Source organism: Drosophila erecta, unplaced genomic scaffold (assembly GCF_003286155.1).
Source record: "Drosophila erecta strain 14021-0224.00,06,07 unplaced genomic scaffold, DereRS2 tig00000055-arrow-pilon, whole genome shotgun sequence".
NCBI lineage: Eukaryota > Metazoa > Arthropoda > Insecta > Diptera > Drosophilidae > Drosophila > Drosophila erecta.
The window spans coordinates 17,094,886-17,112,586 of NW_020825200.1; the positions used below are offsets into that span (position 1 = coordinate 17,094,886).

At 41.7% G+C, this 17,701-nt stretch overlaps 2 protein-coding genes and 1 non-coding gene across 3 annotated transcripts; 1 reads left to right on the forward strand and 2 right to left on the reverse strand.

Annotated features, from left to right (window-relative positions):
* Window positions 1-2,137: 2,137 nt before the first annotated feature.
* LOC6542398 (myb-like protein F) lies at window positions 2,138-8,776 on the reverse strand. Its single transcript, XM_001970174.3, has 3 exons — window positions 8,469-8,776; window positions 7,543-7,785; window positions 2,138-3,403 (listed from the first exon to the last, which is right to left on the reverse strand). Exons 2-3 carry the CDS (start codon window positions 7,723-7,725, stop codon window positions 3,149-3,151), a joined length of 438 nt encoding a protein of 145 aa, XP_001970210.1. The 5' UTR covers window positions 7,726-7,785; window positions 8,469-8,776; the 3' UTR covers window positions 2,138-3,148.
* Window positions 8,777-10,144: 1,368 nt separating this feature from the next.
* On the forward strand, window positions 10,145-10,215 carry Trnag-gcc. The gene has a single exon. It is a non-coding gene; the product is annotated as a tRNA-Gly (tRNA).
* A 775-nt stretch (window positions 10,216-10,990) lies between these two features.
* On the reverse strand, window positions 10,991-17,065 carry LOC6542356 (protein spaetzle 3). The gene is made up of 5 exons (XM_001970175.3): window positions 15,684-17,065; window positions 13,475-13,608; window positions 12,707-12,831; window positions 11,527-12,006; window positions 10,991-11,459 (listed from the first exon to the last, which is right to left on the reverse strand). The coding sequence occupies exons 1-5, from the start codon at window positions 16,624-16,626 to the stop codon at window positions 11,303-11,305; spliced, it is 1,839 nt and encodes a 612-aa protein (XP_001970211.1). The 5' UTR covers window positions 16,627-17,065; the 3' UTR covers window positions 10,991-11,302.
* Window positions 17,066-17,701: the final 636 nt, after the last annotated feature.

Below are 17,701 nucleotides of genomic sequence, written 5' to 3' on the forward strand. Positions count from 1 at the left end.
GCTCAATCGCAGCCGGAATTTAACTTTATGATATGCCATAATCAGTGACCAGTGGCGCCAAACGGAGGACGACACCGCAGACCGTAGACGGCGCAGAGTAAGATACCCAGCAGCAGTATTGCAACTGCAACTTGCAACAGTTGAGAGACACAACTGGAGAGTCACAGAGTCAGAGACTGTCACTTTTCCTCGATGGCATCATTTATAATGCCGTTAGCCAAATGGCAAGTTGTGTTGATTTTGTTGTTCATCTTCGGCGGCTGCACTTGCTCCCCTGTTCACGGATTGCATTTCCTTAATTTTCCACGCTCATCTTTCACATTCACAACCATCGTCATCATCATCATTCGCTGGTCGCGGTAAAATATGCTGAATTCACAAAGGTGGAACAGGTGCAGGTTCATCAGTGGTAACTCCGCGTCCTAGGGCCATTTTGTCAGTTTTTCCGGTGCAGATATCTGCGAAATTTATGCCTCGGGCCACCCTTGACCCATTATTTTATCCAGAAGATAGTAAAGAAATTTGAGCGCCGAGAGAAGTGTGGCTTAAAAGTTTATAGGACCATTAATTCTGCTAAATACCAATGCTTCAACTTTATTGGCATTGTGTAACGTCCAGAGGATCGTAAATAAGAAACTTAATTATGGACTGAAATAAGAGAAAAATAAATTATTATAAAGTTATTTTAACGATGAACACGAACATACAACGATTAACGAAATTTTATGGCACTCTGAGACTAAGGAAAAATGTGGAACTCAATTATTAAATATAAATTTTGTGTTTGTTTAACTAATGTTTAACAACTACTGTTTGATCATAGCTGATAGACATTTTATATAATTAACAAAGTCTACCTAGTTTGATAAAAATTCAATGAATTTGTGATTAAAATTTAATTGCAGATACCTTAAAACATCTTCCACTTGTCCTCAATTAAGTATTTGAAGAACATGGATATGTATTGTTGAAACCATAACTCGTACGTAATACGTAATTTTCCTACTGAATTTTCGCAGTAACATTATGCATTCTGGGAAAACCTCGCATAGGGCGGATACATTCTGCTGGCCAGGCCATTATGCGAATTATGCATGGCACATTGCCAGATCTTAATGAATTCGCCATGCCACAGCGATTCTGAGCCATATAATCAGCGTCGCATTCAGCCATTCATCTTTCTGCTTTCTCCGTGGCCTCAACCGAGTAACACAGTTCCCCCAAATCTCCCCCAAACATACATACATATACCATTTAAGCTATTTCAGCTACCAACTGGCTGCCATCTACACCTCAGCGTGCACAGATACTAATTATTATATTGTATCTCTTGTGACTTTATGTAACAGGCAAAAACAAAGGCAGACGGATCCATTTAAATGATATTATATTTACATAAAAAAACAAAAACAAGCGGGAAAACAATTATAATTTCGTTTACAAAACGAGAAACGGCACTTGGCGGGCAAAAAGTACTTAACGGCTTCGAACTGACATTGGGAATGGGTTCGAAATGGCGTATTCGATTGTATTTAATTGTATTGTATTGTATTGGGGTTTTTGGGTTCGGGAGACGCGATGTGTCTTTCTGGTGGGTGCCACTTTGCGGCGTTTAATTTGTCGAGAGTTGCACTTGAAGCACGTGAAAGTAAATTGAGATAGATGGGAATCTTTCAGCTGGCGGCGCCCTCAAGTAGATGGATGTGAAATGCACGAGTATCTGAGCCCAAAAGATGAGATGAGATGGGTTGAATCTGAATCTGAATCTGAGACGTTGTACGTTGTACGGTTGCGTTACACTCCGCATGCGTTATGCAACAGGCTTCACTGTATCGGTGGCCAGAGATCTAGTTGAGAGAGGGATGTTGCATTGAAAATGATTTCTTTTATTGTTGCTTCTGCGGCGAGTCATAAGTAATAAAGATAACGTAAGTTAACAACAATTAAATGTACATTTATATATGGGTACGAATTAAGTAGTGTGTATATGTGCCTCCCTCGACGCGTTGCTGGCCATAAAGTCTCAACCGAAATCGCATTAAACTTGGGCCCATCTTCCAGCGGAGGCCATCTAGTGGAGGTTAGTTGGGAGTAGTATATTTATAAATACACAATACATTTACTATATATCTTCATATGCCCGGCCAGCCTTGGGGCCCATTAAAACTCCAGTTATTATTGTTCGTGGGGCGCTTGTGGAGGTTTTCGGGGTAAAATATTTACAATTTAACGCACTCTTGTATATTTTTTTATCTCTTGTTTGACCGCGCAAAAAGAAGTTGAAAATCCGCACTTAGTCTACACCATTAAGGGTTTTTTTTCAGAGTTTTTCTTTTTCAGAGGGACGGGGTTGCTCTACAACACATAGGTACATACATATACATAGGTACATTTTACACTTCGGGCTTACCCAAAGGATTTTAAAAATTATTGTTCTAGCATAGGAACTGTCTGTGTCCTTTTAAGTTTTCCAGTTTCATTTCATTTCTGAATTTGCCTTCTGTTTATCGTTTTTGCATTCCAAACCAGTAAGTGTAATTCAGTTCGGGGTAGGGGAAAACCATGTTCAAACTTTTGAATCGTATGAAACATTTCAGAACTATGTACTTAAGATGCACTTCTCTGCTGGAGATGTAATGCTATGTAGAAATTGTTGCACAGCTTTAAAAAATCAAAATTAACATATTGTATTGTTCAAATGTGTACTTATTAGGAATGTCTGTCCATAAAATATAATACAATTAACTTACAGGGCATGTAATCAAATTAACATTTGTGAGTAGGTTTTGCATATGGAAGAATCAAAAGGTTCCCTAATATCATTTTATAAAGGGTCTCAAGCATTTGAAAGTGATTTTGCAAAGTGTCCTTCACAACATTCCAAAATGGCACAAGCTCATTCAAAGTACTTCAAAGAGATTTCCCCGACAATCCTTTGCTCCATTTATTTGTCCCTTTTCACGCACTTTGCTTTCGTTCCAATTGGATTTTAATCCTGTGAACATTTGCGACACTAGTGTCCCCTTTTCGGACTCGGAACATTTTCGTTTGCAACATGGCTCCCCCTGCCCCTGGTTTCCGTGTCCATAGTCGTGCTGGCTGTTGTCGTCAGGTGTTCCCGTGTTCCCGTGTCTCCGGGCCAGAGGGCTTAATAACGCCCATAGTTGGGCCCGAATCGGACTCCGTCTCCGCCCAACTCGTCCAGGGCACCCATGGCACTCAGTTTCTGCAGCCAGGCGGCATTGGAGTTGCCGTTGGACACGCGTGGATTGTTGCTGTTGCTGCTGCTGCTGCTGCTGCTGCCACCGATGGCCTCATTGTGGAGACGCAGCTGTGGGTGTTGTTGCTGCTGCTGCTGCTGCTGCTGCTGTTGCTGTGGGTCCTCATTGCTCAACTCCAAAATCTGCAAACACAAAACGCAAGACGGGCATAGAAAGAGTTAAACTCCGAGCTGTTGTTATGGTTGTTATAATTATCGTATAGTTGCTGTTGTTAACGCGACTCGACCCCCGCCGCCTTGTGATGATGGAGTCAGATATTTCAGAAATCTGTTGAAATCTTATTTATCCAACGTGGGAAGTTCGTCACACATTTTTCGCTATCTTCTTCATTTTTGTTAATTTTAATTTTTTTTTGGCGCATCATTAAATCGAATGAACTTTATCTGTAACGACAAGGCGGCCTGCTTCTGTTGTCTGCATGGATTAACCCATTGGTTTCGCAAAAGCTAATACTAACACTAAAAAAATTTTATTTTTTGCTGACTACTAGTTAAAATTGGTAAACGAATTTGAAACCCCTATAGAAATCGATGGGAGTATAGTTGCGATTTAGTATGAAGCCAGTTGTCTTGTGCAATTATCTCTACTTTAATAGCTTCGTTTAAGTGAAGTATTTAAGAAGCTATGTGTTACTATCACCCATTCAAGACATCTAAGATATCTGAAAACCTGAAAATTCGAAGAATCTATCGAGTTGGCTTCACTGCCAAAAATGGGTTAACCCGTCTTGGAGCATTAAGATGCTTGGCTACCAACTCTTGGCTCCTCATCTGTGCTGCTGTGAGCACTGATGAACTGAATATGTGTTAATGGGGGGTATTGTCGTGTAATTATCAGCCGCCAACCTCTTTTCTGGCTACCACTGCAAACCCTGCCGCTTTTGCCCCTCTGGAGCTGGGCTTTTGTCTTTATTTTTGGCCAAGACTGGTGATGATGTGTGAACAAACACAAACAACAGCAGATTAAGCGAAAACCCTAATACAATTTCGCGCCAAGTAATTATTTTATTGCTAATTTTGAAAGAGAGAAAAAAAACGAGATTTGTTTATATATTCGGACAGTTGCAATATTTCCCTCCTTTCGCTTTCCTTGACTCAAATGCCATTAATGGTATCCAGAGGTGTACAGGAAAGCGATGATGACTGGGATTGTTATCGCATTGCATCCGACTCACAGGGGGGAGGGTGAGTTTTCCAGGGGTCGAGGGGTGGTGTCAGCTGTGTTCATCTCCCTTTTTTCATTAAGGCAGTTTAAGTTGGGCAGTTTAATTTGAGAGTTGTCGTTAAGTGAAAAGTTATGTGATTGTGTTTGGCCTCCCTCTCCCTTTTCCAGCTATCTTTGTCTATTTCTATGAATCGATCTCTCTTCCTCTTTCGACAAGGATTGGGTTTTAGCCGATTGGAAAGGGGGTTGGCAGATACTTTATGTTTTGTTTTCTTGCGAGGGGAATCTTTGGTTGTTGCAGATGTGTTGTTTTGGGCTCGGCAATTTCTGCTCTGTGGAATGGGCCACTTGATGAGTGGCGTTTGTGGCAAGTGCAAAACGAATGCTGAAAATAATTGGCATCAATTGGACATAATGTTGTGATGGGGAACGAGGGAAATACAATATAAAATAAATGGTGGGTCGCCTTAGAAAAGAGTATATTACGGATTTAAATTTATAAAGTAATTTTTAAAAATAGAGATGCGTTTTTCCCCCCATTTCTTTAAGAAGCTAAACAAAGTTAATACATTTAAGCCACTTTGTCACACCCATTTGAGTCCCATTGTGACCGCATTAAATTGTCTGCCTAATGGATTACGTTTAAGACCCCACTCATCTCTTCATTAAATTAACATTGAATCAAAAGCTCAAGTTCATCCTCAAATTAGTTTCAAGCCCCCTAACCAATTATAAACTTTACCCACGTACCACTTTGCAACCCCTGAGTCGACACAATTATAATCCAATATATCTCTAATAAGTCAAGAGCATTATGAAATTGTCATTTTGCACATTCTATAACACAAATTGCTTTTGGGAATTCCGTCCATCTCCATTGTCATCTCGGGCCAAAACCCAAGGAGGGGGTGGACGTCGTGTCGTCCTGTTGACATCCATCCAGTGGAAGGCAATAAGCTAAAGGCCAAGTTATGTTGTCTCATGTCCCTAATGCTGCCATTGCTCTCAGCCTCTCAGCATCTCAGCCTCTCAGCATCTCAGCTACTCAGGTTCAATGCATTATTGTGTGTCAAGTGTTTTCATTTCGCATTCTGCTTGTTTTTCCCCCGACTGCCGCCTGTCTTCAGAGTGACGTAGTGAAGTCAACCTTCATCAGCGGCAATGCGACCACGTCACCGTCATTATTTGCTATTTGACATTTGATTTCCCTTTTCTTTTGCTCGGTCGCATACTTTTTGCCATGCTTTATTTTCTGCTCGCTTTTTTGTCCAAACATGGTCTTCTCTTGGTCTGTGGTCTTTGGTCTTTGGTCTTTGTCTGCGCGACGTCAGCGACTTATCGATTTGCAGGGACCATGACTCAGAAAAGAGTCTGCAAAGGGGTTGAGAGCCATGAACGTCAATACATTCAGGGAAAAACCGGGGAAATTCAGTCTAGAAGCCTGGACCGGAACTTCTTGATCAATCTTAGTTCATGTATTAAATTTGCGCTGTCATAGACTGTCCATTAGTATTTGGCCACATTTTGGCACCAAATATGTTAATGCAAATAAATAATGCAGCATATATTATATCAGCGGCTCTGTAAATTGTTCACTGTTTTGAAAATTTCACATTTTCAAATATTATTTCACTAGCTTCCGTCCTATTGCTTATGCTCCAATCGGATTTTTTTCAGTGTCGATTCCGTCTGCTACAGATACTCAATTCGATGGTAGGCAAACAGTTGCAGTTAGGCATTTTGTAGGCTAAAATCGCGCTGACTTGCAGCTGCAGTGGATTTGTGCACATCGAACGGCAGTTAAGTGGGGCTTCCTCGCTGAGTCCCCTGGTGACCCCCGGATTCCCCGGTCCCTCGATTCCTACCCTCCTAGTTGAGCCGCATTTTTGTGTTTTGGTTGCGAAAAAGAACAGGAAACTGTGCCGAAAAAACTACAGACGCACACTTAAAGCAACAACAACTGCCGTGGTGGCGGCGAATCAAAAATTGTGCAAAAGATGAGGTGCCCGGCATGCAAGTGTTGGCCAAGTTGGCGATTGTAGCCGAGCAGGCTCCTCCGTGGATGGGGGAAAAAGAAGAAACACTTGCGAAATATGTAAAAATATTTCTGAAATGGTTTGCAGACGCACAAGAAACCGCAGAGCAAGGAGATTGGAGCAAGAAGGGGAAAAGAAGTGGTGGTGCGGTTAGCAGGAATCTTCGGTGGAATCATTGGGGCCGTGGCCGAGGGACCTGTGTAACCTTATATCCGAGCCTATGACGTAACCTCCATTCCATTCCATTCAATTCCACTCCACTCCACTCCACGCCATAAGTGACCAAAAACAAAACACCAAAATCCAAAAAGGAAAAAAACACAAAAGGTAGAAACGCACGAAAACAAAAACAAGTCGAAAATAAAACCTCAATAATTGGCGACATAATTGCAACTTAATACCACGCTTTGGCTCTCTTTTCATTTAGTTAATTATATTGACAGCGCACCGAAAATGCCAATGCACAAAACTCGGCTGAAGATACCCATCGCACACTCACTCAGATACACTGAAGAAATGGTCAGTAATGGATCATTTTTAACTGGCGATCCACTAAAGCGTCAATTATGAAGGTGAATGATAACAGCATAATTCAGCACTCTATTAATTAAGGCAGGACCCATTTATGTACACAAATATTTGCGAAAACCACTCTGCAATTAGTCTAAAACATATTTACGGGCTTAACACAATATTATGTGATCTCGACTGGTGTGAGCTATGTGTCGGAATGTGTTCCTTATAAATGGATTATTTAATGCATTAAGGCGTTAATTAAAAATAAATGTATATTTTTGGTGTTTTTCTGTGTATCCGAATAATTTTGGTTGCCTGAATATTGGGACTGATTCTAAATACTTTACGAAGTAGTTAGTTTTAATATTTATAAAGTATTTTTAATGTAGCTAAAAATTCAATATAAATAGAGAGAAATATTGGTGTTTCTTTTAAATTGTTAATTATTAGGTGCTTGCATAATTATGCACAGCAAAACTCCGTAAACTCCGCGCACAATTATTCCCAGATCGAGCAAAACTTTCGCTCAGTGTAGACTTGCTCACCTGCAGCATCAGTTCACGCAACTTGTCCAAATCGTCGCCATGCGACCTTGTCGGCAGGTAACGGCCGTCGACCAGATGAGGTGGGACGACCAGGAGCAGCACCGTCATCCAAACCAAGAGCCACCTGTGTCCACTTCCACTTCCACTTCCAATTCCAGTTCCCTGCCTCCGTAACACTCCCATTGTTGTCCTGGTGGGGGGCGTTCTGGGGTCTGCAGTCGATTCAAGGGGCGTGGCACCGGACTGCAAGGAGAGAGAGGCAAGTGTGTGAGCCCCTTGCAACATTGCAAAAGACGAAGACAATTGCAGGATGTGTAATTGGCATGGCAATGCTGATGGCTTTTAAGGTGGGGTCGCAGTGGGAATAAAAACAAACCAGAAATGCATCTCACAGACTCACAGATTGCAGTGAATCGAATGACTGATAATTTATTTCCGATGACTGAAGGAGCGTCACCATTGGGACTTCTATTAATTTACTCATAAATCTTGATAGCATGCATCTGATGCATTTCTCGGGAATCTATTATTAATTAAGTTTAGTTTGGCTTGTGCTATCCAGATCAGTTGGAAATTTGTCCAGATTTATTAAAAGGCTGCGACTTATATTTCACAATTCAATGAACCCATCAAAATAATAAATACTTGATTGGAACTTTAGAGTCTCAATCTACAACTTCAATTCTTTGTTTTTCCCTTTTTCCTTAAATTCCTCTTGAAGTGGCGCCTTCAAAAAATTCAATTTAAATGTAATTCGCGTTTTCGTGGCTGCGCAGTAATAATAAAACTGCAACGGAGCCACTTGGTTTGTTTACTCAATCGAAAGAGGATTACACAATGCTCGAAATTTATGATTATGGCACTGACACTGAAACCAGAAGCGAAGGCAAATGGCACATCTGCACCTGCAGCCCGCTGTGACTCACGGTTTGCGTTTTTCGATGGAGTTTCGAGTTTCGGAGTTGTCCTGGCGCGAGTGGGAGGATGAGGATTCCGTCCTAACAACGTCACGTAGCGAATGTGTTTTGTTCGGCGAAGTTGAGGAGACCCCGAGCGATGCTGTGAACTAGGATAACAATGTAAGTTTAAGCCAAGCTGCGTGCCGACATTTGTATTTATAGCCAAAATTGCGGCACTGGCCGAGATTTGGAGATGACGCCAGGACGCCGCCGTCGCCTTCGACCACGGCCCGGATATTCCGCCCCACGAATGCGCTACGCCCCTATGGGGAATTCGAATTAGCCTTTGGTTTGTCCTGTCTCCGAGCCGAGCTCTTTTCCCATTTCACTTTTAGTGCGCGCGCAGCGTCGGAAAAGCCAACGAAAGTACCAAACAACAACATCCTATCCATATCATTGTCACCACACACTCGTTTACATGTGGCTGTGGCTGTGACTGTGACTGTGGCTGTGTGCGACCGTGTTTGTGTGGCCTCGCATTTCTATTGTCCTGTTCTCGGGCGTCATCATCATAATACGTATACGCCATGCCAGCCATACCAGCATCCCGAACAGCCAGCTTCATCTGGCGAAATGGTTTCGCTTGGCCAACTTTCATGGTTAAGTTGCTGCGGGTTTTAGTGGGTTGTTCTTGTCATCGCGTTAATGGGTATTGAGGCAGCCAGTGGGTATATAGGTGAAGCTGAAATAAATACTTCGCCTGGTGAGTCCTAACCCCGACAGTATTTAAATTCGAAATAACTATTGCCATGCGAACACAATAAATGTTCAAAGTAACGCATTGGTTGGTGTAATCATAATTCAAAAGGTAAACACCAACAGTTTTGGCAAGGAAATGTTTAATATCTGTTGATAAGATTCAATATATTATCTTATGGTAGTATTTTATTATAATATTACAGGCTATCCTCAGACCGAGAACTTTATCATCGCATTCGAAGTTGCTGTTAGTAGTTGCTGTTGCGACTGCCGTCGTCATGGCTGCAACTGTTGACATTGCGGGCGTCAATAAATGGCCCAGTCCTCGGGGCTACGACTTTGGTTAACGTTAACTGGAGCCCAGCACTCAATTGTTATGGTCTTCCTAAGCGCTGCTGGGATATGTGCGGCTGGCTACGGCTAAGGCTATCTGTGGTGTCGGTGAAATGGACCATTTGTATACCACGCACGACCGATAGACCGAAATTTTTGATATAGCGCAGTTTTGTGTAGCCATTGCTGTGATTGAATACGTGACGGGCATGGGAAGTGGGCCAGTTCGGGCAGGGCAAGGGCTTTTACGACCCGGACTGGATGAGGAATACTAGTAGCAATATGCTCATTCATACCCACCCTCCGCCACCACTCAGCTGCTGGTTAATTTATGGCCCTTCGCATGTAAACGCTTTATGAAAGAGACCAAATTGTGGATGCCCATTGCGTTCTGGGTGTGTTATAAAACCCCAAAAAAAAGGAAAAACAATTACTCAAAATATGAAATAATCAATTCACCCTTTGCGTGAATTGAACCCATGACTTCCGACTGAGGGAAGTAAATGAAATTTACTTTGCGTTGCCCTAGGCTGAAAGCTCTTGAAAGCTCTACTTTGAGCTCATCGAAATATGATGCTTGTATGGGGATTTTCTGTAAGCGAAGACAACAAGCATCGGTGGTTCAGTGGTAGAATGCTCGCCTGCCACGCGGGCGGCCCGGGTTCGATTCCCGGCCGATGCAAAATAATTTTTTATTTTTAAATTGTTTTTTACAATTCAACATATTTTCCTTTGTTTGCATATTCTCTGACTAAACTGAAGCATTCATATTTTAGCAACTCTGTTGTTGTAATTTATCAAGCAGTCAATAATTGTTTTGGGGTTTCCCCTTCGGTCTTATGGCCATCTAATAAATCATGATTTAACTGACCACCTGACATTGTTTCCACCATATTTTGTTTAAAAGCGAGATGAAGGTAATTGTTACCGATTTTATTGTTTTACATTTTGTTCACCGTACTATCAAGCAAGGCTATAATTTCAAGTGACTAAATTTCAAGTTTTTTTTGTAACTCCTTTTATGACACATTATTTAAAAAACACTACAAATACGATATATGTATAATTATTTATCACAAAAAACATGAAGGTTTGATTGCAGCTTCACTTATTTAGGCAAGGTGTTAATTTGTTACTGATTTTAAATGTTGACCTTGCTCAAGATTTAGGTAAAATGATTTCTATATAAGGAATATGAGGGAGATAAAATTCATTCTCCCAAAAGTAATCCTAATTGACTTAGGTTGGCATTTTTAAATATTGTATAGTCAAATAGAAAACAAAGACAAATACACTTTATAAAATATCCCATTTATCTTAGCAATTTAGTATATCGCCAAACAGGGCTACCAAATTAGTTATCCGCAGCTAAAATCTCATATGCTCGCGTGATATTCTAGACTATGTGCTAATTGATATGCTAGAATACAGTGTTCCCAGTCCCAAATTTCATATTTAATATTTGCACGAGCTTTATTCACTTCAATCGTTTTACAATTACGTTTACAATTACCGTACAACAAAAATGGAGTCTGAGTAATATCGCATGGTGATGGAGGAGGGGATACAGAGAATAGTGGAGATATACATATGGCTCGGATAAAATCTTAACTAGGTGTAGAATTGATCTTAACTAGAGCTACCGATTAGGGCTTACGTAAGGTCTACTTAACAACAACTAAAATACATTCAGTGGCATTCTACCTACAATTACTTGTCTCAATTACATTTATCAATTGTTTATTATTATTTGCTCAGAGTCGGGTAATCTAGGGATTACATCTACAGACACAGCACGAAGGAAACAGGAACCAATCCATGAAAATGCCCTTACAATCGTTATCAGGATCGTAGGCCAGTAATCTATGCCATTTGTATTTTTGCTCGCATCCACATTCGCCCTCACATCGTGGAGTTTGGGTATTGCTGAAAAAATTAAGAGCATAATTTGAAATTTGGGTTGAGCAAAATGATTTAGTCAGTACTATCTAACCTGCAAACCTCCTGGTGAATCGCCTGCTCGAAATGCTGAGTATTTACGATGGCTCTGATTTTACCCGCGGAGTTCGATGCCCAATACGGTGTGACAATTTCAATCTTCGACTCGCAGGCATCGAGTCTTCCAGTGCCCGAACCACTATTCTTATTTCCCGGTGGCCTATTGGCATTAGTGTTTCCGTTGCCACTTCCTCCGGCAGATCCGCCTCTATTTCGACTTCCTCCGGCGGCTGCTTGACGTTTTTTCCGCAGTTCGCCAAAGTAACTATCTCCGGCTTCGACGGTCTCCCCGGCATTGGCAGCAAATGCTCCGGGGGGAATGAATATATCCGGCTCGTCTATGAAGCGACGCTTACGCACCTTGCCTTGTTGTCTGGCACCTCCTCCACCAGGACCCTCCATGTTCATCTCAAAGTCTCCGTACATACGTCGCATTAGAGCCTTGTTGTCGTCTATGAAGCGTTCAATCTTGTCACTAAAATGAGGAAAGGTGGTTATTTTAGGGATTTTAAGAACATAACGTAAATTATTTTTGTATAAAATATTAATTGATCCAGGTGTACGCAGTAAAATAACGTATTTAATGAATTTATTTTTATAAAAACGAAGTAACAAAGGAAATTAAAGTACTTCAAATAAAAATACACCAAATCTGGTGATTCAGAAAAATATTATTCTTAAATACCAATAATCATTTGAAAACAAATAATTGATTTGAAAGGGTTCGTGAAGAAGATAATAATATACGCAAAATAATAATTATAATTAAAAAGGTTAATTTATCAACTTGAGAAATTATCAACTTAAATTATCTTCTTAGCACAAAATGTTGCGAACCAATGGTAATGAACTTTGGACAAAATATCTTTGAAAGTCTCACTTCTTGGCGTTGCTTTAAGCCTGGTGATGAAATTCATAGTCATTTGACGTGCCTATGCTAATGAGAACCGTTAACTATATCACTTCAGAACAGTCATCCGGATTAAATTTGATTCAGATCGGTTTTTGCGCGAAAACCAGTGGTAAATAAAAACCACAGACACGCAAACATCCTTGATTTAATCAAGAGAACGTAATCGCAGCGAAGTTATACGACTGTTCCAAGGGAAATACCAGAACACCATTTCCACTCGGGATTTCCCGTATCCCAAAGATAGAGAACAATGGTTACTTACATGGGATAACTGTTGCCGGCCGTGGGGCAGAACAGTTGATGATATCGCTTAATGCACGGCACTCCCTTGATGACATCGCCGCGCACATCCAGTCCCAAAGCCACCGACAAAGCCGTCCACCAGATCTAAATAAACCAGAGATATACGATTTACTATTTAGCATTGAAGAAGACAATTGAGTTTCGGCGGGAATTACTGAGCCTCGGATTGGAATGGCGACCATAACAAATTATGGCAGGGGTGTGAAAATGAGTCAAGTAAGTCATAAACATAAAGGTTCGTTTTATATTCGAAAATAAGAAGATAAGAATTTTAGTTGGATTTTGGGACTCAGCTTACTCGAGTCGCCATGTGCCGATTTTCAATATCAATCTCTCTCTTCTTTCGTCGTCATCAACATCATCACACCTCTTAATGAAACGAACTCGCACGACCTTCGTGCGCAAAAACAAAAAAAAAGAAAATAAAACCGAAATGAAACACAAAATCGTCAAAGTTATTTCCGCAAATGAACAAACTCGATCGAAATCGAGAGTACACTGTAGGAAATCAGGAAAACTAGAACTCACGGCAGACGAACCCGAATTTGTACACACATTGTACAGTGTATTTTAATAGAAATATTAAAGGGACTTATGACCTATATGTAAGTGCTCCGTGGGACCTACTTTAATTTGTGATCTATATTTCCCGCAGTGTGTCAATTAAAGCGCGCGCGTGCTCAGAACCTCGTGCGGCCAACCTCTCAATCCGTTCCTCCATGCTTACCGGAATCTGTAGGAACGATCCGTTGTTGAGTTTCGGATAGGAGAAGAGCGGCACCACTGGAACCGTCCCGTTCTTCAAGTAGATTGGTCCCTGGATGGGCGTCACTGTGGGCATCTGATTGTTATTCGACTTATCTGTGAACGGAATGTAAATGGATTCGAAAATGAAGTGGAAATGGAAATTGGAGTGCTTTTAAATGGCTGCTGTTTCTGCGGTGATTCATGGCAAGGACGGCGGAATTGCTGTATCCGTGGTCGTTGTCACTGCATTAATCAGCCCGGTTAAACCCAAAAAGAGCTGCCATTGCAACTGCAAGTGCACTCGGTGTCTGCATACAAATCGCACTGCAGTTGACACTTGCATGTATAAATTTCATGTCTGCCTGGCATTTGTAATGCCCAGATCCGGATCTGGGTGCAGACAGAAACTTTCCCTTTTATAGCCATACTGCAGGATGCAAAACGGGTTGCAGAATGCGAAAAAGGGAGCACACAGTGCAAAACCACACTTTCTTAAGGAGTTACTAATACTAAATCTGAGATGGATGGAATTTAAGGGTTCTTGTTAAGTTGGTTCAAAGATACTCCTTGTAGGAACCTTATGATTATGATATTATTTCGGTAATTTAAATCGTAAACCAAAAATCGTATTACCAAACAAACCTTAGAGATTATTGATTAACAATAATATTTAACGAATATTCCCTATAACATGCTGTGATTATGTATAGACGCTTATATAGTCTATCGTGCATACCATCTTTTCTCGCAGTGTAAAGATCTCATGTCACTTTCAGCTAATGAGAAATTCTTTGGCAGGTTGTGAAATAGATTCTTTGTTTCTGTGCACTGATCTTTGGTTGAGATCGCATCATTTATGGTATTTTTCTGTCTGCACAAAGGTGAAAACCCAGTGTTGAGTACTTGAGTGCCGCGCCAAGACATCGAGCGACCCAAACTAGTATCTGAGTTTGGGTCTTGCGTGCGCACGTCTTCATATGAGAGCTGGTTCATGAGCTCGGCCCCTTGCCCCTCATTTCGGGAGATTGAAGCGCGACTTCTTGCATAATAGCCCCGTAACCGAGTTGAGTACTTGAGGTCTCAAGTCTGGCAGGTTGCTGGCTGGCTAATGCCTCGACAACTTGCAGATTGAGATTCAGATTGAGATTGAGATGGAGAGGCAGAAACAAAGAGGCGCCACAAGCTAGATCGAAAGTGAAACATCCGAAAAACTGAAGCGTCGCTGACAGTTTTCCAAGAGGACAACAAGGGCAGCAGATTCAGATGCGAAGATACGTAGATACTTGAGCCGTTAGATAGGCGGTCTTAGATACAGATACACCCCAGCACAACATAAATCGTGATGCGTGCCAGCCTGTTAGTTGCTATAAAAGTCAAACACTGGCCATTACTGTCTTGAAAGTGACCTTGCCGATCGGTTTGTAGACCTTTGACCTTGTCGTCGCTCGTTGCTTGTGCGCTGTTTACCCCACAGGTTTGTTATTTGTTATAGTTGTTCCGCGATCTTGTGCAGAAGTTGCTCTCAATTGGAAAGATACACAAAAACAAGTAGCAGGCGAAACCACAGAAATTAACATGACTTTCAGCGGCCGTCTTTCGGATCGTGTGCAAACGTGGGACTCTTTGCCGCTTATCTCAGTGAATCTACATGCTCCACATTCACACTACTCATACTTATTGACGAAAAAGCAAACAATTTAAGCCACCAACATTTGGTTTGTTTTTAATTGTTAATTGTTGAGATTGCCATCTCCGCGAATCAGGAAACACTCGAACTGGAATATACTCAGAAGAGTGATATGAGTAAGTCTCGGGAATTTCTTTCAGTTAAATGAGGAAGTGATTCTCGGACTCTTCAACAATAGTTCTGAAAAGTTAATTCTGTCACATTTTGTTGCTTAATTTATTATGCAATTAAATACTTTTTATTAAAGTCAGCTTGAGTCACTTATACGTGGGGTAGTTAGGCATTCCACTTTAATTTTAGAAGAATTTCTAAGGTAAAGAACTCAGATTGCTGTTCTGTAAAATCGTCAAATGTTCCAAAGCTTTGTAAAATCTTTGATTTTGTACGATTTTGTCGATAAATTAATCGTTTAATACTACATAATCCATTTTAAAAGTAAAAAAAAAAATTAATTAATAGTTAAATTAGTTAAATTTGTATGATTAAACCTATTAGCACTCACCGTTCTCTTGCCCTTCGTAGAACTGCCCTTCCTCCTCTCCGTCCTCCTCCTCATCCTCCTCGCCATCCTCCACGTCGTAGTCTAGAACGGCGTGTACCTGAGTCCTGGACCCTTGTCCAGCCTGAACCCGTGTGAATCCTGGTGCTCGCTCCGGATAATTCTCCGGCGGCGCAACTCCGTAAGTTTCGGCGGGTTGAGCCTCCGGCTTCGTCTGTCTGGCCCTTTGGGCCGGTGGTGCAGGTGGTGGTTGCTGCTGTTGCAAGGGCGGTGGTTGTTGCGGCTGCTGCTGCTGCCTGCTGCCAAAGCTGGTAATACTAAAGCTGCCGCTGTTCTTAGTAAAAGTGGCACTGGCACTGGCACTGCCATGTGCATTGAAGTATTGTTTCTGTTGCGGTTGCTGCTGCGGCGGCTGCGTTTGCTGTCCGGGATATCGGGAATACGAACCTTCCGCCGGACCCCGGCCACTCGTATGAGTCTGTGTCAGCTGGATGGAACTTTGGCCCGTGGTGCTGCTAGAACTTGACCTGGAACTAGTGCTCTGGAAGGATACGCTGTTCTCATGCTGATCCTGCTGCTGGTGCTGTTGCTGTTGCTGTTGCTGAGTTTGCTGCTGCTGCGTTTGCTGCACCTGCTGGATGTGGTAAACGGAATTCCGGACAGCATTCGGCGCTGTCGGTGGCAAGTAGGCGTTACTCTGCTTGCGTCGTCCAGCGGTATTTTGATATTGATAACCCCCCGATTGCGGCGGCGCGTAGGGATTGTTCTTGAAGTACTCCGGATCGGCGGCTGCCTCCGCGGGAGTCTGCTGCTGGTGGTCAGCCGGCGAGTAAAGCAGATTGTTGGTGTTGCTGGCCAACTGGTGGATTGGATGCAGGGGGGCTATGGTGACTCCCCAGGGCTGGCCCAGGGCACCGAAGGGCAGCGAGAAATTGGTCAGAGCCATGGGAGTGCGAAATATGCTTGCGCTATCAGTTCGCAAACGAAAGACTTAAGCGAAAAACTCGATTCGGCCGCGCATGCGACATCATCTAGAACAGATCAGCGCACGGAAATCGATGGCGCGCGCTCTCGAAATTGATTTATGCAAAAATAACAAATCAGTCAGATCAGCTCCCGCTTCCCAACCCTGGCAACAATAGCAAGCACACACTGGCAAACACAGAATATTAACACAGACACACACGCGTCGATCGGCGGGCTATGTCGTTTATATATATGTATATAGCGATATTAAGGTATGTGCAAACGATGTTGTTGTTATTAAATAACTTAAGCGCGAACTTTTTGCTTCGGTGCCCGGTCCGCGTGTGTGCTAAAAAACCATTCACGACAAGCTGACAATCGAGACTGAGCCGTTCTCGCCGTGCGCCTTAAAAACAAACTTAATGGGTGGAAAATGTTTCAACTCTCGAAATTTCAAAATCTCCGACTTTAAGCATTGCGCTCAGCTCCCTCAATCTCGGAATCTGGCTAAGAGCGAGCTCTCGGCGAACTGAGTTGCGTTTTTATCTTTCTTTTTTCGGTTTCTACTGAATGGCAATCGAAAAATAAAATAAAACCGGAAAATATTCGATGCTGAGTTAATCGAAGAGCAAATGCTCTTAGAGGTTGAGATACCTAAAAAAAAATATAATAACATTGAATTCTTTCCAAGGTATACATTATTCTCCGTTAATGATGATTTCTGTTAAACTATGATGTTTATTACATGAGATAATTGTAACCGAATTTAAGGTGAATTATTATTGGAATGTATCAGTGAAACATTTATTATATAGTGCACATCATTTTAGAGTTTGTCGGATGATTGATAGACTAGCGCAATAAATTTAAATAATTTATTTTAATCATCTTAAAAGTGAACCTAAAGTTGTTGACAGTTACCGCATATCAGCATTAAGGTGTTTTATTATTTTTGTCTTAATGTTTTGATTAAGAAATGGGTTTATCTTCTGGCATGGTTAAAAGCTGGTTTGGATTTTAAAATCGTTTAACTTAATGCGCTAAATTTTCTTTGA